This window comes from Nerophis lumbriciformis, linkage group LG24, assembly GCF_033978685.3.
Source record: "Nerophis lumbriciformis linkage group LG24, RoL_Nlum_v2.1, whole genome shotgun sequence".
In the NCBI taxonomy this organism is placed as follows: Eukaryota; Metazoa; Chordata; class Actinopteri; order Syngnathiformes; family Syngnathidae; genus Nerophis; species Nerophis lumbriciformis.
This window is the reverse complement of record NC_084571.2, coordinates 4201334-4227504: the sequence shown is the minus strand read 5'-3', so window position 1 is coordinate 4227504 and position 26171 is coordinate 4201334. Positions and strand designations below refer to the sequence as shown.

The 26171-nt window shown below is 41.3% G+C and overlaps 1 protein-coding gene across 1 annotated transcript; it reads right to left on the bottom strand.

Annotated features, from left to right (window-relative positions):
- Positions 1–1810: 1810 nt before the first annotated feature.
- tbc1d10b (TBC1 domain family, member 10b) lies at positions 1811–25239 on the bottom strand. The gene is made up of 10 exons (XM_061981349.1): positions 24833–25239; positions 17942–18963; positions 13884–13983; positions 13667–13774; positions 10851–10957; positions 10619–10733; positions 8794–8859; positions 8527–8716; positions 7173–7327; positions 1811–4649 (listed from the first exon to the last, which is right to left on the bottom strand). The coding sequence occupies exons 2-10, from the start codon at positions 18943–18945 to the stop codon at positions 3768–3770; spliced, it is 2727 nt and encodes a 908-aa protein (XP_061837333.1). The 5' UTR covers positions 18946–18963; positions 24833–25239; the 3' UTR covers positions 1811–3767.
- Between the last annotated feature and the right edge of the window lie 932 nt (positions 25240–26171).

The window sequence follows — 26171 nt, the reverse complement described above, 5'->3', positions numbered from 1 at the left end:
TAAAACAATCTTGCCTTCCTTCATACTTACGCCAAACAAGCTGTTAGGAATGTGACGTCACAAATTGGGGAAACTGTCAACGGCATAAATGTACCCAAAGTGCCTTGCGCCCGTCCGCCATTGCAGTCCGCGCTCTAGTCAATAAGCTCCACCCTCTTGTTGTGGGGCAGACTGGCTCGTATATGCACATGCATCCTCTGCTGTTGCCATTTCTAATACACATTAGTGTATAGTTCCTACTTATATCTATAGACTCGCTATGGAAGCACTAAAAACTTCAAGAAAGATGACAGGGAGAAGACGCTGTCGAGGTGGAGGCAGTACATAAGAGCGCCCACAAATGGGCACATCCTGGTAAGAAAGCGTCTCGAAAACGGTCCGTAAAACATAATAAATGCACAATTTTAACCAAAGAACCACGTACATGTTATGAAGACCACGTATGTATGAAAAAACCATATGAGCCCTTTAATGTCTGAAGTACCAAGTTAATGGTTAAAAAGGTAGCATTTTAATGTTAGTATGCTAGAATGCTAATGTTAGCATGCTAACAGTTAGCATGTGACAAGTACCAAGTTCTATGACTGAGGTGTTCTTGTAATTTTAATCAAGAGTTGGAGAATGCACTTATGTATTTTAGGTAAATTTCACATATGTGTTACTTCTTATTATATGAAAATACTTGATTAGCGTTATTGGAATTGTTTAATGCCCGTATTACACTGTTATTTAAATAAAGTTTTGGGGAAAAAAACGTCTATCATGAGGCGACACACACACAAAAAATGACTGAGGTGTTCGGCTGTAGAATTGGCAAAAAAAAGTTAGCATGCTAGAATAACGTTAGCGTGCTAACCATAGACATCTTATAAGTAGAGTTGAGTCACTAGAGAAAAGCGCTATATAAATGTAATTCACTTCACTTCACGAAACATGTTGAAAAGAGAAACTTGAAATTGTGATGTATCATGTTGTATGCATGCATGTTCGAAATAAACTCAAACTCAAACCAATTTTTTTAAAATTCATCCTGTGAAAAAACTTGTTTGCGGGCTTGATCCGGCCCTCGGGCCGTACGTTTGACACCCCTGCCCTATATTGTATTGGTTTTATTATCTTTAAAAGGTGCTGTTTGCAACTTCCTAGCCGGCTAGCTTATGTTAGCATTAGTGGTTTAACAGAACACATTTGTTTGACAATTGTCAATATTTTCCACAACTACAAAGTTTATGTATTTTTTTTACCATTAGTGGTGTTTCAGGCAGTCACTCACCTGGTGGTGTCAACAAGTAGACGCAGGGAGGGTGTGCACACATACAAAAGCAGTCCAAAAGATGATAGAATATACATTTAATGACGGCTAACGCTAGCTGTCCAATTTGCTATTATTAGCTAACAAGACCTAAAGCTAATGCGCGTGCATGTGTTACGTACTTACGTAATTACGTCACTACGTAGGAGAAGCCTAAGCAGGGCGGGATATACTGTGTAAAATACATTGGAAAGGTGGCGCCCTCTAGGCATCAGTGTAAATGTTGCAAACAGCCCCACAAAATGTATCAAAGTGCCTCCCGCATCCTTCAATTTTTATTTCTGCGGCTTTGGGTGGAAAAAGTATGGACACCTCTAATATAAGTTATCACACATGACGACTTCTGCTTCTTTAAATTGCTAAAAATAAAACAAGGGACTGGTTATTTCAAAACAAGCACCGCGTATCTGTTACATGATGTGACTTCTTCCTCTTCTTTTATTTTGGAAATTAAACTCCTGAAGGTCACGTGAATAGACAGAGGCCAAGCTATTGTAATATATTATTATGGTTTATTACTCATCACAAATATCATCATTATTAATTCAATACATCACTTGTAGATGTGAAGGAATGAATTCAATTAGCTATGATTTTACCTCACTTTCACTGGAGAGTGACTTGTAAACTTAAAAAAAAAAATTAAAAAATGACCTAAAACAGACTTAAATATTTGCATTGGTGGAGTGGTTCGAATCGAACATAGAGCTTTTTGTCACAGATCAGAAATGCACAAAAGGACCTGAAGGAAACACACTTCTTGTTTTTCTTCTTTTCTTTAGTGAGTTTGGTAACCATGGCGCTGCTGCAGGGACGTATTGCTCATGTGACGACGGCGTCCTAGAGAATTATTTTATTTGTCCCGCCACGTATATGCGTATGTATGTATGTATATATATATATATATATATATATATATATACAGACGTGTGTGTGTGTGTGTGTGTATATATATATATATATATATAGACACATATGTATGCAGGCTTGTGTGTGTTTGTATATATATATATATATACACACATGCGCACTCATACATATATAAATATATATATATACATATATACACACGGGTGTGTGTGTGTGTGTGTGTGTGTGTGTGTATGTGTGTGTGTATATATATGTATATATATATATATATAGGAAGATCAGTTTGCATAGAAGTGTCCAGGTCTACACTACACGGGCGTGTACGGATTGGCATGGCGGCTAACGGGAGGACATGTTGGCTACACAAAGTCCCACAATCCTTCACTACAACGGGAGTCTCGGCCCCGACTGATGGGCCCTTGTCGCGACAACACGTCTACAGTCCAGTACAAGGAGCGTAAATAGTTAGTGACGCGTTAAAATGCTGACGACCGCACAAATAAGGAAGCAGAAAATAACGCTCACCTGTTAAGACCTTTGACTCCCACAAAGTTCGCGGTAGCATCGAAGCTTCCCGTCAACGACAACGTGCAAAAAAAAAGCGGGCGGTCGGCCAATGTTCCAGTCAACCAGGCGCCCGATACTCTCATATAGAAAAATAGTCCGATCCGAAATAATAATATTCATCATCCATAATATATTTGATTAAATTAACCAACTTTGTACATAAATACATTAGGGGTCACAGGTTAATGCTACATGAGCACACCTGGCACCACGGGGTCAGGTGGCGTTTTATGTTTTGAGAGCCACAGCGTTGGTGGACTTCAGTGTGACGAGCTCACAAGTGCAAAGGTCATCCTTCATCGTCTTCATTCTGACATTTGGCTAAATTAAAATGCATATTAGGGTTTTAAAAAAAAGTAATACTCATTGGTGTAATTTCCATGTTGTTATAAACACTCGTATGTCGTTACACGTCTGCTTCAGGTGTCAGCACTGAGGCCCGAACTAAAAACGATTTAAAAGACAAAAAAAAAAGTCCCACTCTTGTTTTTGTTATCTAAACACGCACACACTCCTCTCCAAAGCGCTTGTCTCTGGTCTTGTGTGCTGTGTGCGTCCCTCCAAGTCCACGCCAGCAGGGGGGGCCGCACACGCCACACTGACGCTACGCTACTAAAGGCACACACAACATCGAACAGGACAATAAATAGGTTCCGTCTTCCAGGAGTTTTCCCATGTAGTACAGCTGTGTGTGGGGTCGGGGGGAGGGGTCAACGAGCAATGCACACGACAAGCCAATGAAATGTCTTTGGAGGCGGAAAGGTGTTATTATTATTACTATTATTTACATCTTCTGTGGCACCTCAGTGTTCCTGGCTGCATTAGAATAAAATAATATTACTTAAAAAAAGAACAGTAATGTTGTGAAAATGAGATTAAAAGACGGAGAGAGGGGGCAAAAAGACCCCCTGTGGTGTTTTTTAAAATCACCATCCAGGAAGTCATCCCATTTTTTTTTATGCATGGCTCCATCTCTGATGGTCTTTTGTCACGCTGACCTTTTCTTTTCGCGGTCAAACTAGGCCGAATCCCGCGCTGCCGCCGCACCGTTTTTGTCCTCGGCCTGCGGGGCCCCCCCTTTGTCCTTTTTCTTGCCCCCTTTTTTCTTTTCCTTCTCCAGACGCTCCTTCTCCTTCTTCATCTTCTCCTTCTCCGCCTTCTCTCTCTCCCTCTTCTCCTTCAACTTCTTCTTCTCATCCTCCCGCTCCTTCTTCTTGTCCTCTTTGCTCTTCTTCTTCTTGCGGCCGTCTTCCCCGACAGGCGGGGTCTTGGCCTCGGCGACTTCCTTCTTTGGGTCGACGCAGAGCGGCAGAGGAGTGTTGTTGGCGGTGGGGGAGGGGATGGTGGGCGTGATCTGCTCGGAGACGATCCTCGGGGTGGGGGACAGAGTGTTTGGCGGGGGTGTGCTCTGACTTGGAGACGAAGCGTCCGAGGCCGGAGCGGGTCCACGAGAGGGCGTGCCGCTGCCGACCAAGGGACTCTGGACCTGGGGCGCCCTCTGTACCGCCCCGGGAGGAATGGGCGGTTTGTGGCTGGCCGAGTTGGATACGACCACAGGGGGTGACTGAGGTCGCCTCCCCTCAAAACTGGATGGGCCGGAGAAGGAGCTTTTCTTGGCTTGAGTGTGGAAAGGTGCTTTGGACTTGCGGAAGCCAGGAAGCGAAAGTAAAGACGAGGAGGCCCGGAGAGGTCCTGGCGGAGGAATGGAGCTGGCCAGAAAAGAGAAGCTCCCGCCAGAGCTGATGGAAGCGGCGCGGCGTTTGTGCTCAAAGATGGCTCTGGTGCCGTGGAGGCGGCGGCCCGGCTGGTGTGTCAGCTCACCTCTGGACTCCCTCCACTTCCGCACCTGGATGGTGCACTCCCGCTCTATCAGGCCCTCAGTGACCTGCATCAGAATGATCTGGAACAAGGAGAGCAGGAAGTGAGGAGACAGTTGGACTGGCTGAGACATCAAGAGGAGAACATAGTCCAGGGTAGGGTTGTACGGTATAGTGAAGTGAAGTGAATTACATTTATATAGCGCTTTTTCTCAAGTGACTCAAAGCACTTTACATTGTGAAACCCAATATCTAAGTTACAATTAAACCAGTGTGGGTGGCACTGGGAGCAGGTGGGTAAAGTGTCTTGCCCAAGGACACAACGGCAGTGACTAGGATGGCGGAGGCGGGGATCGAACCTGCAACCCTCAAGTTGCTGGCACGGCCGCTCAACCAACCGAGCTATACCGCTAGTACCGGTACTAGTATAGTATCCCGGTACTATTGAATCAAAAACGGTACTATACTCTGTTTGAAAAGTACCGGTTCCCAACGGATACGACGGCACACCATCACGTCATGACATTGCTTGTTTTACGAGCAGAAGAGCATGTTCGGCAGCGCACAATCACGGAATACTTACAAGCGGACACAGTGTGTAGACAGAAAAGGGAGAATGGATGCATTTTGGCCTAAAAATGTACGATAAAGGTGAAGCTATAACACTGTAACACCCTCAGGAAGAGGTGCTTTAAGACATGGCTAGCTAGCAGTGAACATCCATCCGCAGTCGGCAGTGTTTTAGCTACTTCTAAATCACTAATCCTCGCCTCCATGGCGACGAATAAAGTGAGTTTCTTACAAATATCATCCCTGCAGGACGAGGAATAGCTAAACATGCTTCACTACACAACGGAGGAGGATACAACAGCTCACTGGCGTCACAGATAACAAAAGCTTGCGCGCTTGAATGTAAACAAATGCCATGGGTGGATCAATACTGACATCCACTGCAATGATACCAAGTACAATAGCGTATCTAGTTGATACCACAATGATTACATCTATATTTTTCATCGTCAAAAAATCTTTTTCCCTTTAAAAAAAAAAGTATATTATGTTTATAAACTTTGTAAATATGTCCCTGGACACATGAGGACTTTGAATCTGACCAATGTATGATCCTGTAACTACTTGGTATCGGATCGATACCTAAATTTGTGTGGTAGCATCCAAAACTAATGTAAAGTATCAAACAACAGAAGAATTAGTGATCATTACATTTTAACAGAAGTGTAGATAGAACATGTTGAAACGGAAAATAACAAGATATTAACAGTAAATGAACAAGTGGAATGATAATCATTTTTTACAGCTTGTCCTTTATAATGTTGACAAAATAATAGAATGAGAAATGACACAATATGTTACTGCATACTTTAGCAGACAAATTGGGAGCCTTGTTTGCTCAGTTACTACTGAAAGACAAGTTGTCTTGTATGTTCACTATTTTATTTAAGGACAACATTGTTCTTCGATTGCAATAAGAAACATATGTTTAATGTACCGTAAGATTTTTTGTTCAAATAAAACTAATAAAGTAATTTTTTGTGGTCCCCTTTATTTAGAAAAGTATTGAAATACATTTTGGTACCAGTACCAAAGTATAGGTATCAGAACAACCCTAGTCCAAAGGTGTCCAAACTTTTTCCACTGAGGGCCGCACAATGAAAAATTAAAGCATACAGGAAAATGTCATCTTTAGGGCTCCCCTCAGGTTTGGTCCTGGGGACAAGGAAGGGTCTCAGTCATAAAAATAAGGCATATATTAATAAATATATATATATCCATCCTTCCATTTTCTACCGCTTGTCCCTTTTGGGGTCGCGGGGTGTGCTGGAGCCTATCTCAGATGTATTCGGGCGGAAGGCGGGGTACACCCTGGACAAGTCTTATATATTTTTTATTATTATTAAACGCTTAAATCGCCACATCATCTTCAGGTCTGTCTGTCGATATAAAGTTACAAAAACATGTTATATGCTATTTTTTTCAAAGAAAATCCTGTTTTTTTTTTAGCAAAAAAAAACCAAAATATGCAACATTTTTCTCCCCAAAAATTTCAAAGTAGAACATTTTTTAAGTAACTTGAGCCTTAAATAGGTAAATAATTCAAAGCATCAATTTGAATTTTTTTTGAGCAATGGCAGTTTTTAAGAATAAAATCCTCCTAAAATTATTGGAGATCCTAAACTCATAAAATTGGTCAAAATAAGTCACTATTTTATTTATTTATTTTTTTACCCTTAAATCTGTAGATCAACTTCAGATCTCTCCGTTGATTATAAGTTTATTATTTTTTCATGCCTTTTTGTTAAAGAAAACTGTTTTTCATATGCCAATATTTCAAAGTGGAATATTTGATCTGAAGTAAAGAAAAAACTGCTTTAAAGAAAAATACAATCTGCATGGCAGCTTTGTGTAATTAAAGTCGACATGGCAATTTTTTTTCATAACATTTCACCTGTTTGCTTTTTTTATTTCATTTTTTTTTTTTACATTTTATTGAATTAGTTTTATTTAATAGCATTTTTAAAATGTGACGCAGGCCACAAATGGTCCCCCGGGCTTTACTTTGGACACAACTGACTTAATCCATCACGCACCTCCTGGACCAGAGTGTCCTCCCTGATGGTGTCAGGGGAGATGCTCCTCAGACGCTCCATGGTCTCGTACATCCCTTGCAGCTCCCGCAATTTGTCCACGGAGCCCAGCATCTGTTTGAGCAGCACCAGGCCCACGCGGAACACGATCTTCACGCCTGCAGGAACAGGCTCTAGTCACCTCAAAGTACAAACTACATCAGCAGATACAATATATACACATATGATAGCAGTATTAAAATATTAAATACATTTATAAATAGTGAAGTGGATAGTAATAAACACTGGTCAAGCACCAGCCCTTTTGCCATGCTTAAAAAAAGTTCCTTTTATAAAAAAAAATATATATATATATAAATACAAATTACTCTCATTGTCAATAATGCTCCACAAGTATGTTTTTTAATACCGGACAGGGTATTTAGTTGAGCTATTCACCGCAACGCTCATGTGGCCACGCCCCCCTTTCTCTCCCTCCTGCAGTGCTGGTCGCCAGCAGTATGTCTCTTGTGCTTACTTGTCAAAACCTCCAATTATTGCCGGGAAATCCAGTTTGTGTCCTTCTTTCCTGGCCTCTTCCCGGTCCCATTGTTTTTGCTACTGCATTGATCAAGTCGCGCAACAAGCTTCCGTTCGCAATCAAATAACGTTAACAGAGATGGATGGACATGAAGACGATAGAAAATATATTTGCCAAACATTGAAACTTTGTGTAAATATCTTTACAAAAATTAAACTTATTACATAATTAAAGATGAGCAGGCAGCAGCTCACACATTCTCATACTTTCTGTAACACCCAGAAAGAAATGTCAGTCAGCTTATAAAATGTCTCGTGAAGAAGTCCTGTATTGTTTTTATTAAAATGTTTGCAATATTTCAGGGTTCCTTACAAGGAAACCTTACAATGTATTGAATCCATAAACTGGTATAAAACTGAGTAGATGTAAGAAATCCAACATTTTAACCAATTTTCCAGGGAGATTTTCCATATTTTGAAATGCAAATGTTGATGCTACTCTTGGACACACGTAATAAAGGTGTTTGTGAAATCCACTGATGTTTTTGCTGCTAAATAAACCAAAACATTAGCGCCGCATAAAACATTGTCGCTACTGGTCTGACATTTCCTACAAAAGCCTTGTCCAGCTGTTTACTATTCATTTCTAAATAACTTTTACTGCAAATGGATATCAGCTCCAAATATCGTCTTGACTACTGATAAACAGTATCGAGCCTAAAAAAAACATATCGGTCGATCTCTACTTTTTTAGTGCACAAAAGTGACAGAAACACTTTATCTAGCCCAATTTACACCAAGCAGAACAACCGCTCCACGAGACTCTAAGAAGACATACCTTCACAGAAGAACATGTCCCACACGCGCAGGACGCACGCCCACGGCAGCGTGCGCGAGAAGATGCACATAAACCATTCGGTCATGTAGAGGATGGGGTCAATCTTGAACTTCTTGAGGTGGCGGTAGGCCATGGGACACGTGCGGCGCAGCAGCGAGAAGAAGATCTCCCCATCCAGCTGGATGGCCTCCTGGAACACCAGATGGGGAAAATTCAGAGGGCGAACTCGGGGGGTCAGGTAAATCAACGTGTGGTGGATCGCCTCACCAGCCCGGCGCTGTAGTAGCCCGGAAGGTACTTCTCACAAATCTGGACGAGGCACCAGAAGGCTTGCTGTAGATCACAAGTGTGAGAAGAATCTTGAAGCAAAAATGTATCGTTCTTTATAAATATGTTCCCTTATTGATATAGGTGTCATGTGAGGATGACGATGCCAGTGTTTCTCCTACGTGCAATCGATCGTGGCAAAATAAAAGATGCCACACCTTAAAAATTAGTTGTCTATTTGCAAGGAAAACATTTTTTAAGGAATATATTGCATTGCATGAATAGATATATATAGCCTATTGTTTACGCACTATTGACTAGTGATGCTCCAAAAATTCAGCCATTGAAAAAAATACAGACCCAAAATAGCCCTAGGCCGAAAGATCACCGTAAAAGGATGTTTTGATGAAGTAAAAGCAAGACACATGCAATTGTCTGGAGCAGAGGCAGCATGTCTGCCATGTGGACGTACTTTAATATATCCCAGACATACCCGAGAAGAGCAATCTACACAAAATGTGGAATGTGCAAATATTAAGAAGACAGTGGTACTCTTTCAAAAAGAGAAAAGTGCCGTCAGTGAGTGTTTTGGGACAGTAGAGGTTTGCTGCAGCCTTCGCTGTTCATTGTGGACGTCGAGCTACAGAAGTCAAGAGTCTCCAAACACGAGTACGGTGTCCAACAACACCAAGAAAATATGCTAGATTTGCTGCTTGTTGTTTTTAACAAAGAAAAAGTCACTAAGAAGATTGGAGCAGTCTATAGAAACTTGAACAATTCTCAAAGTGCAGTCTGTGTTACATTGTACAGTAAGCAGCAACATTTAAAAAATAGAACTAAATTATATAATCTAAAAAAAATATGTTAATACTGATTACTAATAACTCGGGATAGGTACGGTTCACATTTAACCAGTACAGTACAAATGTGAACAAATTCCCGGTACCATGGAATCAATACCGGTTCTCAACAGTACCAATTTTCTGTACTTTTGTGTGGGTTAAGAAATATTGATTTGGATAAGAAAATTAATTTTTTATTGTAACATTTAAAAATGAGCTGATTCTGATAACTGTTGTGCAGTTGCTATATTTTGTTTTATTAAAACATTTCTGAGTCTTAATTACAGGTTCAAGTTCAAGACGTTGAATGACAGTAGTGTATGGTTTATGATGTGTTGGCTAGTCAGTTCAGTTTTTGCTGTCTAATCTTTTATTACGCCCTACAAAGTGTTAACACTGTAAGTACATGTATTGTTCTTATTACGCACCAGTTGCTAATCAGTAGCATGGTAATAGCAAAGTCAATGTATATTAGCATCAAGCTAGCATGTTTTGAAAAGTGGACCCTTACTTTACTTATGTTGGAGCATTTTTTTTAGTCAGTTTCTATGTTGGCATTGAAAATCGCAACATTACATAGAGGTAGTTTGGCTGAGTCCGCTCTCAGTGCTGCTGGAGTGATCGCCAAGTGCCGAAGTACAGTACACCGGCTGAGTCGGCAACAGAGTACGAAGTCACACGGATTTTACGTGAATTGGCGGGATTTGGTCGTTGCCAAAAAAGTACCAGATTCAGTACCCATCCCGACTAATAACAGATTTGTTTTTAAATGTATGTATTGATTTTTTTTTTAGCATTTTCAAAATGCATCATTGCTGAATTTGCAAATTAAAAGGTGACGTCATATTGACCCTGCCCTGGACACGCCCCCACCGCCATATGTGTATTGGCAATCTGTGAGAAACCCTGGACGCAGTGCAATTCCAAGATTGTAATATTGTACCGATGTTTCTAATTCTGAGTGTTTGGCGGCGGGTCCCCACCTCTGCAGGCATGTGCATGAGGAGGACAGCAGCTACGGGAGCCTGCGCCTGGCAGTAGCCCTCGTCAGGCCTGTAGATGGTGTAGGCCTTCAGGATGCGGTACAGATCCTGTTGTCTGCAGACAGAGCCATCAATAATGAATCATTAATGACTGAGCACAAAGAGCTTTTCAAACCGCTAACATGAGCCTAAAAGTTTAATCGCTTGAGATCGTTTCAAGGTTGGTTCTGACCCGTGGCCCCCGCGTGCAGCAAACATCTCGTGGAAGGGGAACTGCCTGTGAAGATCCTTCTCGATGATGTCCAACCACTTGGCCTCTCCTGGATCCCTCTCCAGCTCCTGCAGGGGGGAAAGAAAAGCGCCAAGTTCAAAAGCATTAGACGGCACAAATAGGAAGTTGATGCTGAGCAGAAGTGTGCCACCCTGCTGAGAGAACTGACAGGCAGGATTACACGTCCTGATAAGAAGCTTACTAAAACTTCCTGTGCCTCTCCAGCCACGCCGAAGCGACAACTTCCCTTTGCAGGACTTCCACTTTGACTTACACACAGCGGCCATTCGCCTATTCCAAGTTCTAGACAAAACCACACATTTACAAGCAGGTGGGGCTGTTTGTCTTTCTGGCCTGGGTGTTATTGTATATTTAATACAGAGCAATGACAAGTTCATGTGCATCAAGCTTCTGCTGTTGCCATTTCCTCTGTCACGACTTCCTGTTCCTGTCAGCGGCACGCCTGAGGGCAGGGCACTATCAGCTCCTCGTTTGTCATTCAAACAGCTCGGTGGGTGTGGCCGGCTTATGATTAATTATTCATTGGCAGCAGTTGTAATTATTCTCTGCAAAGAAAACATGACCAGAAAAAAACAACACATTTTGCTTGTCTATTTTGCCTTATAATAAGTTAAAATGTTATTTATTTTAGCAATCCTATATGACAAGGGTGTCCACAGTGTGGCCCAGAGGCCGCTTGCAGCCCACAGCTAGTTTTTTTAATGGCCCACGACACATTCTAAAAATACAATTAAAAAAAAAAAAAAAAGAAGTGCAATAAAAGAGCCATGTAAAATCACTAATGCTAATAGTAGCTTGTGTATTGTAAATCCAATTAGCATCAAGCTAGCGCATTTTAGAGGAGTGGAGGCTTACTTTAGGTCACGCGTTTTCTGTCTAGCATACAGGTAAAAGCCAGTAAATTAGAATATTTTGAAAAACTTGATTTATTTCAGTAATTGCATTCAAAAGGTGTAACTTGTACATTATATTTATTCATTGCACACAGACTGATGCATTCAAATGTTTATTTCATTTAATTTTGATGATTTGAAGTGGCAACAAATGAAAATCCAAAATTCCGTGTGTCACAAAATTAGAATATTACTTAAGGCTAATACAAAAAAGGGATTTTTAGAAATGTTGGCCAACTGAAAAGTATGAAAAAGAAAAATATGAGCATGTACAATACTCAATACTTGGTTGGAGCTCCTTTTGCCTCAATTACTGCGTTAATGCGGCGTGGCATGGAGTCGATGAGTTTCTGGCACTGCTCAGGTGTTATGAGAGCCCAGGTTACTCTGATAGTGGCCTTCAACTCTTCTGCGTTTTTGGGTCTGGCATTCTGCATCTTCCTTTTCACAATACCCCACAGATTTTCTATGGGGCTAAGGTCAGGGGAGTTGGCGGGCCAATTTAGAACAGAAATACCATGGTCCGTAAACCAGGCACGGGTAGATTTTGCGCTGTGTGCAGGCGCCAAGTCCTGTTGGAACTTGAAATCTCCATCTCCATAGAGCAGGTCAGCAGCAGGAAGCATGAAGTGCTCTAAAACTTGCTGGTAGACGGCTGCGTTGACCCTGGATCTCAGGAAACAGAGTGGACCGACACCAGCAGATGACATGGCACCCCAAACCATCACCCAACAATGCAAATTTTGCATTTCCTTTGGAAATCGAGGTCCCAGAGTCTGGAGGAAGACAGGAGAGGCACAGGATCCACGTTGCCTGAAGTCTAGTGTAAAGTTTCCACCATCAGTGATGGTTTGGGGTGCCATGTCATCTGCTGGTGTCGGTCCACTCTGTTTCCTGAGATCCAGGGTCAACGCAGCCGTCTACCAGCAAGTTTTAGAGCACTTCATGCTTCCTGCTGCTGACCTGCTCTATGGAGATGGAGATTTCAAGTTCCAACAGGACTTGGCGCCTGCACACAGCGCAAAATCTACCCGTGCCTGGTTTACGGACCATGGTATTTCTGTTCTAAATTGGCCCGCCAACTCCCCTGACCTTAGCCCCATAGAAAATCTGTGGGGTATTGTGAAAAGGAAGATGCAGAATGCCAGACCCAAAAACGCAGAAGAGTTGAAGGCCACTATCAGAGCAACCTGGGCTCTCATAACACCTGAGCAGTGCCAGAAACTCATCGACTCCATGCCACGCCGCATTAACGCAGTAATTGAGGCAAAAGGAGCTCCAATCAAGTATTGAGTATTGTACATGCTCATATTTTTCTTTTTCATACTTTTCAGTTGGCCAACATTTCTAAAAATCCCTTTTTTGTATTAGCCTTAAGTAATATTCTAATTTTGTGACACACGGAATTTTGGATTTTCATTTGTTGCCACTTCAAATCATCAAAATTAAATGAAATAAACATTTGAATGCATCAGTCTGTGTGCAATGAATAAATATAATGTACAAGTTACACCTTTTGAATGCAATTACTGAAATAAATCAAGTTTTTCAAAATATTCTAATTTACTGGCTTTTACCTGTACATGCTTTGTTGTTGTTGAAAATTTGCAACATTAGTTATTATGAGTCCGCCGTGAGTGGTGCTTGAGTGATTGTTTACGTGAGCCAGTGTTTAGTCTGTAACCAGACGTCATGTGCCAAGGTATCGGAATATGGCACGGTTTGATTTTACGTGAATCGATAACCGGTAGTACCGACGGAATAGAAGTACCAAATGTGGTACCTATCCCTGGACTTAAGCGAGTTTCCACTGTATTTCTCGAAGACAAGTAAAAAAAAAAAAAAACACGTTAGCTTGTGTACCTCGAACTTGCCGATGTTGGCATCCAGCAGCTCCTGGCTGTTGGACAGCAGCTGCCAGGCTTTGGAGCGGAGAGATGACGGAATCCCTTTCCTGCAGCGCATCTTCACCTGCAACAGAGGCAATGACGACACCTGTTATTACCGGTCATGTTGCCCCACTCTTTACTCTGAAAACGGCTGCTGTGGTGTGAAGACTCAAACAATGACGCCTGCATACCTTCTGGAAGCGATGTTTGATCCACTTATCCCAGTTGTTGAACATTTCCAGCCATTTCATCTCTCTCTGCCGGGCCACTTCAATCCGAACTTCCTTTTCACTGTGACAATGTACAATGCACGCAAGTCACTCACTTTAAAAACACATTTTTGTATTTTTATAGTAGTATCGAATAAGTAACGAAAATCGTGAAAATTCATATACTACTGAAATTCTGGCACCGTGACAACCCTAGTAGTGAAGGCAACTAGAGTAAATTTGTGTTATTATTAACAGAGTGGAGCGAACACACGGTCAGTGCATGTTTAGTCACAAATGCTCAGCAGCATGTGAGTCACACCAAAGGAAGCATGCAGGGGGGTCAGAAACGTTTAAAGAAGAAGCAAAAAAGAGATAGAGGGGTAAAGTGAGGACAAACAGAATTATTCATCTACATCCCATCGATCCATCTTCTATACTGCTTGTCCTCATGAGGATCACGGGTAAGCTAGAGCCTATCTAGCTGACTACGGGCAATCACAGAGCACATTTATAAAAATTAAAAAAAACTATCACTATCCCGCTTATGGAAAATAGTGTTCAATTGATATGCATGTTTTTGGAAAGTGGGAGAAAGAAACCAGAGAAAATCCACGCACGCACAGAAGAACATGTAAACTCCACACAAGAACCTGAAATGTGAAGAAGACACTGATAACTGTCAATGGCTTCGCAGTAGGATAATTGGATTAATATTTAAAACAAAAGATGACTGTTTGATGTTGTAAAATGTTAATAATTAGCTAATTTTCAATTTTAGTATAATTAAATATATTTGTTAAAATTAAATCGAAAATTGGGAGTTTGAACAGCTAGCTCGGTGAGCATCTAAAACAATCTCCAAAACTTTACATAGAGAAAAATTAAATGATGCAGGGGCTCTCATGATCAATTTTGTACAATAATGCTAAAAGCAATCCAACATAGGGTTGTACGATATGCCGGCACTAACAAAGTACCACAATACTAATAAATCAAAAACAGTAGAATATTGTCTGAAAAATACTGGTATTTTGTTTTTCATCTGCATGCTGCTCTGCGGCGGTGACATTTGCTGAGCCAAGGCGCATGTTGATTGTGTCAAGCAGAAACAGTGTTGAGAGGAAGAATGGCAAAAAAACGGCAATTCTATTGGTTATTAAAGAGGTTGCGTGAAGCGCAATATGGATGTATTTAAGCTTCAAAACTAACGATAAAGATAAAGGTTTAAATACAGAAGAGCCGCGCTTTAAAACATGCCTCACCAAAGGTGGCAATACTTTATTGCACTCAAACATAAATAAACATTTAAATAACAAACATCCAGATCTGCACAAGGAGTTTAAAGAACGACAGGTAATAATGTGGTTAACTAACTCCCCTGTTGTGCCCATTTAGAAACGTGGACATGCATACAGTTGGTTGGCTTGTTGCCAATTAGTCAAAATCGCCCACATAGAGTAAACTAATGCAAGTAAAAATTAACTGACTGAATTTTGTAACAATTTCCCACAATTATAATTGTGTTTTGTCTTTAACAATGTGTGTTTTACCTGCTGCATGTCTTGTCTATGTACAGTAGCTTTAGTCATAGTATTGATTTTAGTATTTACTAATTATTGTATTTGTCTTCAATCACAGATCAACCATAAAACATGAAGCATTTGTCAATAAAGCTTTCTATTCTATTATAACCTAATTCTAGATTATGGCAGGCTATATGTAATGTATAAAAGTGAAATTTGTTCTTTGAGTACAATAAGAAAAGCACAATTTGTCAATACAAACAAGTATCAAATAATGCCTTTTAACTTTTATTTTAATTTTATAAAATTGTTCTTTGAGTGCAATAAGAAACATCTGTTTCATGTATTGTAAGATTTTCAGTTGAAATTAAGCCAACAATTACAATTTTTAATGGTCCCTTTATTTTGAAAAGTATTGGTATACAGTTTGGTACTGGTACCAAAATATTGGTATCGTATCGGGGCAACCCTAATCTAATGTGGGTCAATGAATATATATGTGCCCAGATTCAATATTGATATCGGTCCAAAATCAGCAAAAAACAAGTATGATGATACATGCTTGCATAGAAAAAGTGTGATATCATGTGCGATACAAGCAGTCCAACAGTGTGTTTACTTGTACTAAGCTGGACAGCTAGTTAACATCTAAATGCCCTCCAATAAGCACACAATTTATTCTACTTTTGTCAATGAATTTACTAAAAGGTAAAGTAAACATTCTAGTTTATATATTACTAGGAGCTTGCAGCTACACAAGAGCAAATCATACAAGCTAGACATCCATAATAATAATTTAACAATATTGCAGTCTATACCGGCACATTTCTCAATATAAACAAGTATCAAATAATTTTAGTTGCATATTACTTACACATACAAAGTCTCCAAGGCAAAAGCGCATTGGAAAGTATCCAGTAACAAGCGTGTTCGCATCTTTGAACTTACTGCATCATGAGCTTAACGTCATTAATTATTGTGGCCAATATGTTTGGACAAATAACAATTACCACTCCACTTAAACTTAAAGACATCATAAATCCATTCCGGACAGTTTTCATAGCTACCATCCTTCTTGGTTTGTCTCATTTCACTTAATTAAACATTTTCTAACATTCCACACTACAAAATAATTAAATTATGAATGATTCCTGCTGATATCGTATGAAAACAATGTCGGTATTGGCCTATACTTAAGGCTCCAATATCGAATATATTTCCAATACTTTAAAACAAAAGTGGAAGTGTTGTATCGGGACACCCCTGTCACAGGCCGCACTTTGGACACCAAAATAAATAAATTACTCCATTAATGTTTTTGTTTTTATTTTTGGTTTTCCGTTGGCTCTTTGTGAAGGTTAGTTCAAGAAAAAAAGTATGATAATAACCATAGAACTGGAAGTTACTGCAACATAGCTTAGCAACAAAAGTGTCACAAGTGATTTTTGTCCTGGTTGCTAAGTACAATATAGTTACAATACAATAGTTTTGGGACTTTCTTTCTGCATTCTTCACCATATTTGTTTACATCAAACTTAGCTATTGTGTTGTTTTTGTCCTATTACTAGACCTTCACTTATTCTTTGTTTAAAATAGCGCTGGGTGAGATGGCTCAAAAGTCTATCACAATATAAGTGTTTTTTATCAGTCGAGATTGATTTTTTTTTTGCCAAAATAAGGATCAAGAGTTACCATTGATGTCAAAGAGAAAACGTGTGACAATAACCATAGAACTGGAAATTACTAGAACATAGCTTAGCGACAAAAGTGTCACACGCCTTATTTGTCCTGGTTGCGAAGTACAATTTGGCTACAATCCAATAGTTTTGGTACTTCCTCTCTGCATTCTTCTCCATGTTTGTCTGCATCAAAATTAACTATTGTGTTGTTTTTGTCCTATTACCAGACCTTTACTTATTCTTTATACACAAAGTGCCAAGAATGTTAAAAAGGTTATTAAAAACATTGTCTGTTGGGTTAATAATACAAGTGTGAAGTAGAACTGTGAATCATTTGGGCAACACACTCGATTCAATTCGATTCTTAGGGGTAACGATTTGATTTGGAATCGATTCTCGATCCAAAACGATTCTTTAATAAAAATCAACACTTTTTTTTAGTAACATTGGGTGCCAGTTCTATGATTAACTACATTCCTTCATAAAATAGATTAAACAGCTCTGATTAATGTATATATTACTTAAAACAAAACTGGTTTTGTTTAATAAAATTCTACCCAATCATGCACTAAAGTGGCTGGACAAGACAGATTTTGGGGAGAAAAAAATAAAATAAAATTGATTCGATTTTTTTTTAATCCATTAAGAATCGTTACCGGTACAAATAAGGATCACAATTCATTCAAAAATAAAAAAATGTTGACACCCCAATTGTGAAGGTTTTATGATTGCCACAGTTTTACCTTGGAACAGACAATTTCGATTGTAGCCTAAAAGACTGGACTGTGGCGTTGTATAAGAAATCAAGCAGTGTGACTGTGACGGCATCACTTACCCGCTTTCGCTGTACTGCGTGCCGCCCAAAAATCCGTACTTGTCAGTACGCTTGACCGCCAAGCCATTGATTTCCGAATCGGAGCCAATCGAGCTTCCGTCCTCCCCCAAGCCAGACAGGGACTCCAGCGTGCCCGACATTAGGCTGGCTGATTCCAAGTAGCTGAGGGTGTCGGGGGCCGGGCGCGAAGTGGCCATCGGGAAGAAAGGGGCTGGCTCTTGGATGAATGGCACCGTCGGGCTGGGGTGCCCGGCTCCGGCGGTGGGGCTGCATGGCGGCTGTGCTTTAATGGGACTCTGGGGCTTCGGGGACACAGGTGGAGGTGGACTCCGGGGCTTAGGGGACACAGGGGGAAGTGGACTCTGGGGCTTAGGGGACACAGGTGGAGGTGGACTCTGGGGCTTCGGGGACACAGGTGGAGGTGGACTCTGGGGCTTCGGGGACACAGGTGGAGGTGGACTCTTGGGGGCTTGTTCTTTCTGAGGTTCCTCCTCCACGGTCACTGTGGCGTCTCCGTCTGCGGGTTGGGCGACATCATCCCCACCTGGATGCGGGTTGTGGGTGACGTGCACACTGGGGTAGAGATTTGGGCCTGGGGTAAGGTCAGTGGAAGGGGACGCCGGTTGAGCGCTAAGCTCGCCGGAGGACAAATCCGGCGGAGCTGCGAGTGATGCTTCATTGGAGAGAAGGTCCTGACGCTCAACATGAGCGCCAGTCTTTGCCTCCTCATCCTCATGTTGTGCCGCCGCCCCCTGGCATACACAAGGGAGGGCACCCACCGGTGTCTCAGCAGCGACCTTCAAGGGACTCTGAGGTGGCAGCTGTGCGGAAGTCACGCCCTCCGGGTGCGGTGCCGGAGTAGTTTCAGTCAAACACTTGGGTGTTGACGTCGCCATGGCCAGGTCAGGAGTGCGGGCTGCCGGCGAGGATGAGGGGACAGAGGGAGTCGCGTGGGGGTCACCCAATGCGGATGGTGACGGGGACAAGGTTGAAAGTTCTGCCATGATCCGATGAGAGCTCTCCTAGATGAGAAAAAAACAACAAGTTGTAAGTTTTATCCAACATTTTGCAACAATTACTAATCTTTGGTTACTCAAACATGTAGCTAATGTTCATACCAGTCAGCTGAAGTCATTGCTGACTGTTTTTATCATTCAGATAACGCTTTTAACCACATGGCATGAACATAAACACTTACATAAACCAACAGCACATACAATACAGATGTGAATCTTTTGAAAGGCTCTTTAAAGAGAACGACGAGAACCGATTCCCCGTTGTGAGAAGTTCGTTTGGGAATCGTTTTTTTATGCACATGCAAATTTAGCGTCGGCAATTGCCCACTCTGCACGTGCGTGGCAACTGGACTTAAAATATGAGTCAGAGTTAAAGGAAACTAAGCAGCATTTGGATCAACTTTTCTTGTAAAAAAAAAAATATTTTTACGGATAAGAATATAGAAATATATGTGTATATACTGTATATGTATATTAGGGATGTCCCGATCCAGGTTTTTGCACTTCCGATCCGATACCGATATTGTTTTTGCACTTCCGATCCGATACCGATACCGATACTGACCGATACTGGCCTATCCGAGCATGTATTAAAGTTTAAAGTTATTTAGCCTACTTAGTTGTCAGAATCATGTTGAAAAGGGTTTTAGTACTCTTGATAACAACTAGCCAGCTGAATTAGGTCAGTTTGAATAATACACAATGGTTGGTAACAAGAAACTGACCTGTTTATTCAAGGATAAACACAAAATAGACAAAATTATACATGACAAACAGAAATGGTATCATTGAAACTAGGGCTGGGCGATATGGCCTTTTTTTAATATTGCGATATTTTAAGGCCATATTGCGATACACGATATATATCTCGATATTTTGCCTTAGCCTTGAATGAACACTTGATGCATATAATCACAGCAGTATGATGATTCACAGCAGTATGATGATTCTATGTGTTTTGATTGATTGAGACTTTTATTAATAGGTTGCACAGTGAAGTACATATTCCGTACAATTGACCACTGAATGGTAACACCCGAATAAGTTTTTCAACTTGTTTAAGTCAGGGTTCACTTAAATTGATTCATGATACAGATATATACTATCAGATATATACTATCATAATACAGTCATCACACAAGATAATCCCATTTAATTATTTATAATCCGGAGTGTGGAGGGGGGCGCCTGATGTAAGTGTCAAAAAGACAGCCAAAAGAGTTTGATATGAGAATAAATCTAAAGTTAAAATATAGGGTAGAAATGCACCCATTTGCAGGAAATGTAGTCTTGATTTTCAAAATGTTCTTTCAAGGCTTGCATGTCTACATTAAAACATTGTTCTTCATACTGCATTAATATATACTACTTTTAAACTTTCATGCAGAGAAGGAAATGACAACTAAAAAAAATCACAAATTTTTTCATACGGTGTTGATGTGGAAATTTTTGCCTCTGCATTTTGCTGGTGTGGACGTGTGGCACCGAATGGAGATAAGCGTCTCGACAGACATTACAATATTTGAACAATGATGACGAAAACTGTTTTCTCTGTCGTGTCCGTGTGTCGAAAATTGTTATGCGCTTATTTTTTTATTTGATTTTGTGCGTGGCATAGATTTGCCGTGCGCAGAGGACGTTTGAGCAGGCGCACACCTTAGCGGCTGCGCTAGCATAACAGCTAACGTTAGCCATGCTGCTACCTCTCTGCTGGGAGAGGACGTATACGTATGTGACGTATGACGTGACAGTATGTGACGTGTGTAAGAAGTTGCGCTTGCTGTCTGTGAGAAGGAGACAGAAGAAGGAGTGGGAAGAGCCTGTATTGCAATGCCAGCAGCTAAAAGCAACTGCGTGTGAATCCACAGACCTGTGGATGTGTTGAAGGTGTGCTGGAAAATGCGGAACGGAAATAGGGAGCAGCAGAAAAGTGGAATGTATTATTTAAATCTGTGCGTTGGAAAACACGGACCAGAGTTTTTTTAAAAACTGGATCTGGATCGGCATTTTCCCATGCTTTGCCGATACGCATTTTTTGGCAAATATCGGCGGCCGATCCGATCCAAATATCGGATCGGGACATCCCCAATATATATATATATATATATATATATATATATATATACACATATAGCCGTTTTTTTTTCTTCGACTATTTTTAATTGTATTTATCTATTGTATTTGGATTCACTATGATTAGTAGTTTCTACTATTTTTTTATTGTATTTATTTTATTTGTATTCACTTTTCGGGTAGTAGTTTAAGCATACACACATTTATTCTGTCCTAATTTTAATTGTAGTTGTATTTATACTTTTTTAAATCCATTCATTGATTTTATTATTTCTTATTATTTGTGTATTTTTTTCTACATTGTTAAAATACAAAAAAAAATTCGGTGAGGGAAATTTCAAACCAGTGATGTTAATGTCAAAGCATATAATTATGGGTCCACCTTCTGGCATGTTTACATCCATCCATCCATTTTCTACCGCTTATTCCGTTCGGGGTCGCGGGGGGCGCTGGAGCCTATCTCAGCTACAATCGGGCAGCATGTTTACAATGAAAACAATAAAATAATAAAATTAAAATAAATTAACATTTAAGAATAATTAGCACCAATAGAGTAATATTTGTGTGAATTTAATTACCGTATTTTTCGGACTATAAGTCGCAGTTTTTTTTCATAGTTTGGCCGGGGGTGCGACTTATACTCGGGAGCGACTTATGTATGAAATTATTAACACATTACCGTAAAATATCAAATAATATTATTTAGCTCATTTAGGTAAGAGACTAGACGTATAAGATTTCATCGGATTTAGCGATTAGGAGTGACAGATTGTTTGGTAAACGTATAGCACGTTCTATATGTTATAGTTATTTGAATGACTCTTACCATAATATGTTACGTTAACATACCAGGCACGTTCTCAGTTGGTTATTTATGCGTCATATAACGTACACTTATTCAGCCTGTTGTTCACTATTCTTTATTTATTTTAAATTGCCTTGCAAATGTCTATTCTTGGTGTTGGGTTTTATCAAATAAATTTCCCCCAAAAATGCGACTTATACTCCAGTGCGACTTATATATGTTTTTTTCCTTCTTTATTAAGCATTTTCGGCCGGTGCGACTTATACTCCGGAGCGACTTATAGTCCGAAAAATACGGTATACTGATCAACATCTACAGTATATCCATCCATCCAATTTTCTACCGCGTGTCCCTTTCAGGGTCACGGGGGTGAGGGGGGGACATCAAACATCAAACACTTTTATGTTAAAATACTGAACAGATGTTTACCTTATCCCAATAAACATCTGTTCAGTATTTTAACATAAAAGTGTTTGATAGTGAGGCATAAAAAGCCACAAAATGCAACGAGTCCATCAGACCCACAAACGCTGGCTGAGTAACAATATGAACGTTGCACGGAAAATTTCTCTGCCAGTTTCTGCATCCCACATGTATTCTTCTTTTGTGCTTCTGCACCTGCGGTTCCCACACAAGGTTGCAACATTGTTTGTCAACACTGTCTGCTCTCATTTTCTCGCACATTTGAACCTTTGATGTTCTGTGTACCTACACTCTGTCCTCCTCCTGTCTAGGCCTGCTCTGTGTGTGTGTGTGTGTGTGTGTGTGTGTGTGTGTGTGTGTGTGTGTGTGTGTGTGTGTGTGTGTGTGTGTGTGTGTGTTTGTGTGTGTGGTTCAATTTCCACACTTCTATTAGCCCCGTGTCCAGTAGACCTGGACATCTTATATGTAATAGAAATGTGTAGGGGGGGGGTGTATGGTGTGTGGTCATTAAATATGTATTCTGATATAAGTTCTTCACAGAAAATGAGCCAAAGTCAGTGAGTCTCAGTTTGAAAAATTAATTAATTGTATCATTTTTCTTTTAATAAAAAATGAAAACGGTAGTGATGGGTCCGGCAACACCGATGCATCGGCGCATGCGTTGAGCTCATAGAGCAAAACCCTGTGTCGGTGCGCGTATCGCCTTTAGAAAGTCACGTGACCGATCATGAGCTGTTTCGGTAATGTGACCGATACGCGAACTGTGTCGCACTGACGCCTCCTCTGTGCCCTGTGAGCGAGTCTTTTCTACAGCCGGAGAAATAATAACTAAGAAGAGAAATCGTCAAAAATTTAATACGTTGGAAAAACTGTTTTTTTTTATTATAAAAATGTGTAAAAAAATAAAAAAAATATTCCCAGTTCACAAGCATCCTCATTCACAACACATTTCCATGTTATGATACATGCTCACATTATTTATTGACTGTATCTAAAAAAGATAAAAATATATTTTTATTTAAATGAAGACATGAAATAATCCTAAATGAAATACAATGACTTGGTTTATATTATTGTATATACTAGGTCAGGGGTCGGCAACCCGCGGCTCTAGAGCCGCATGCGGCTCTTTAGCGCCGCCCGAGTGGCTCTCTGGAGCTTTTTAAAAAATGCATGAAAAATGGAAAAAGATGAGGGGGGAAAAATTTATATTTTTTGTTTTAATATGGTTTCTGTAGGAGGACAAACATGACACAAGCCTCCCTAATTGTTACAAAGCACACTGTTTGTATTAAACATGCTTCACTGATTCGAGTATTTGGCGAGCGCCGTTTTGTCCTACTAATTTTGGCGGTCCTTGAACTCACCATAGTTTGTTTACATGTATAACTTTCTCCGACTTTCTAGGACGTGTTTTATGCCACTTCTTTTTCTGTCTCATTTTGTCCACCAAACGTTTAACGTTGTGCATGAAAGGTGAGTTTTGTTGATGTTATTGTCTTGTGTGGAGTGCTAATCAGACATATTTGGTCACTGTACGACTGCAAGCTAATCGATGCTAACATGCTATTTAGGCTAGCTATATGTACATATTGCATCATTATGCCTCATTTGTAGCTATATTTGAGGTCATTTAGTTTCCTTTAAGTCCTCTTAATTCAATTTATATCTCATGACACATTATCTGTATGTAATATGGCTTTTAATTTTTTGCGGCTCCAGACAGATTTGTTTTTGTATTTTTGGTCCAATATGGCTCTTTCAACATTTTGGGTTGCCGACCCCTGTACTAGGTCATAAAATCAGTGTCAGTTGAGTCGGTCTATAGGTTGCCTGTAGGGATTTTTAATGTCCAGCAGATGTCAGTATTTAGTGACACAGTATCGACACAGTATCAATACAGTTTTGCAATGTGTCAAAGCGCTTCATGACGCCTCATCAACCTATCACTAGAAAACGGGGCCCACAGACCCGAACACCACACAAGGGTTAATAAATACTTAGGTCTACTGCGCTACTATGTGTTAATGTTGCTCGTTATGGTGGTGGTAAGGTGGAACTTGGTGGAAAAAAATTGGAGTATCACTGGACTTGTAATGAGGCAGGTAGGGAGCTACTTTCTTCAAATGTGAACACCCTAAAGAACAATACACCAGCAGGCAGTAATAATAAATGTCAGGCTGCATTTCCTCTTGCGCAAGCTTGGAACATAAATAGAAAGGATGTGACTAATTCGTCTTTTTTGAGGATATGGTAGTCAACTGTGCAGGAGGACAAAATGATAGCTTTAAGGCGGTCTGCATGAGCGTGTCAGGTGCGGTGTGGAGCATCAATAACATGCACGGCCATCAATGAAGTGTGCAGCCTCCAGGCGGCTACATGCTAAGAGCTAACAACACTTCTCCTCCACGGAGGCCTCCAACGATTTATGTGCGGCTAATTAAGCTGCCAACACGCTCCCGACGTGCCGGGCAGGCCCAGGCCGGGCAGCGTCCCCGCGGCCTCCGCCTGACGATGACTACCCGCCTGACCGGTCCACGGCAGCCTCAACAACCCCCCCGCAGCCACACTCACCCACTCCCGGCGTTTGTCACTCGGATCCGTCCGCCCGGGTCGCCGCGGTGTCCGCGCGTTGCCCCGCCACAGCCCCGGTATCCGCCAAGCCCCCGGGGCGGAGAGGAAAGCGACGCCGGAGAAGGCACCGCCGAGTACGGCGAGGATGTGGACGCGCTGACGTCCTGCGGATGGTGTGCTTAGCTAGCTAGGCTAGCTAGCTAGCATAGCCTGCTAGCCGGACGTCTGCGCTACTTCTTCCGAACACGCTGGATGTACAACCATTCCAACCCTGCACTCTGCTCACTGATACTCTTCGCTACTCATCCCCGACATCTTTTTCTTTGTTTAATTCATCCGAGCTCGGCGGTGCGGACACGGGACACATCCTTCACCCGCCGCCCGCATTTGCTACTGACAGCTACGTACGTGCTCACGTACAGCCGCGGGAGCGCGCACGCAGCCGCGCAGCATTGAATCGCGTTAAAACGTCCCCTTAATACACACAAAACACTAAAACAATTATCCATCAATCCATCCATCCATCCATCCATTTACTACCACTTGTCCCTTTCTTTTGGGATTTAATAGTTGTATTTGTTAACCATTAACCATATAGTAGGCGAAGTGATTAAGGAATGTTGCCAAATGATTGCACTTGGTTAGTTTGACCTGCAGAGGGCGGCAGATCCCTTTTTATTTCACGGTTAATAGTCCTTACCTTCCCGGTAAGGTCTATTCAGGTGTACTGGAGAGGAGGCTACGCCGGATAGTCGAACCTCGGATTCAGGAGGAACAGTGTGGTTTTCGTCCTGGTCGTGGAACTGTGGACCAGCTCTATACTCTCGGCAGGGTCCTTGAGGGTGCATGGGAGTTTGCCCAACCAGTCTACATGTGCTTTGTGGACTTGGAGAAGGCATTCGACCGTGTCCCTCGGGAAGTCCTGTGGGGAGTGCTCAGAGAGTATGGGGTTTCGGACTGTCTGATTGTGGCGGTCCGCTCCCTGTATGATCAGTGTCAGAGCTTGGTTCGCATTGCCGGCAGTAAGTCGGACACGTTTCCGGTGAGGGTTGGACTCCGCCAAGGCTGCCCTTTGTCACCGATTCTGTTCATAACTTTTATGGACAGAATTTCTAGGCGCAGTCAAGGCGTTGAGGGGATCCGGTTTGGTGGCTGCAGGATTAGGTCTCTGCTTTTTGCAGATGATTTGGTCCTGATGGCTTCATCTGGCCAGGATCTTCAGCTCTCACTGGATCGGTTCGCAGCTGAGTGTGAAGCGACTGGGATGAGAATCAGCACCTCCTAGTCCGAGTCCATGGTTCTCGCCCGGAAAAGGGTGGAGTGCCATCTCCGGGTTGGG

Excerpts from the sequence above, each read along its gene's own strand:
- tbc1d10b (XM_061981349.1), bottom strand. The coding sequence starts at position 18,945 with ATGGCAGAACTTTCAACCTTGTCCCCGTCACCATCCGCATTGGGTGAC. Across the intron at positions 8,860-10,618 it reads TCATGCACATGCCTGCAGAG|CAAGCCTTCTGGTGCCTCGT; the intron begins GTGGGGACCCGC and ends TGTGATCTACAG. Across the intron at positions 8,717-8,793 it reads GCTACTACAGCGCCGGGCTG|GAGGCCATCCAGCTGGATGG; the intron begins GTGAGGCGATCC and ends CTGGTGTTCCAG.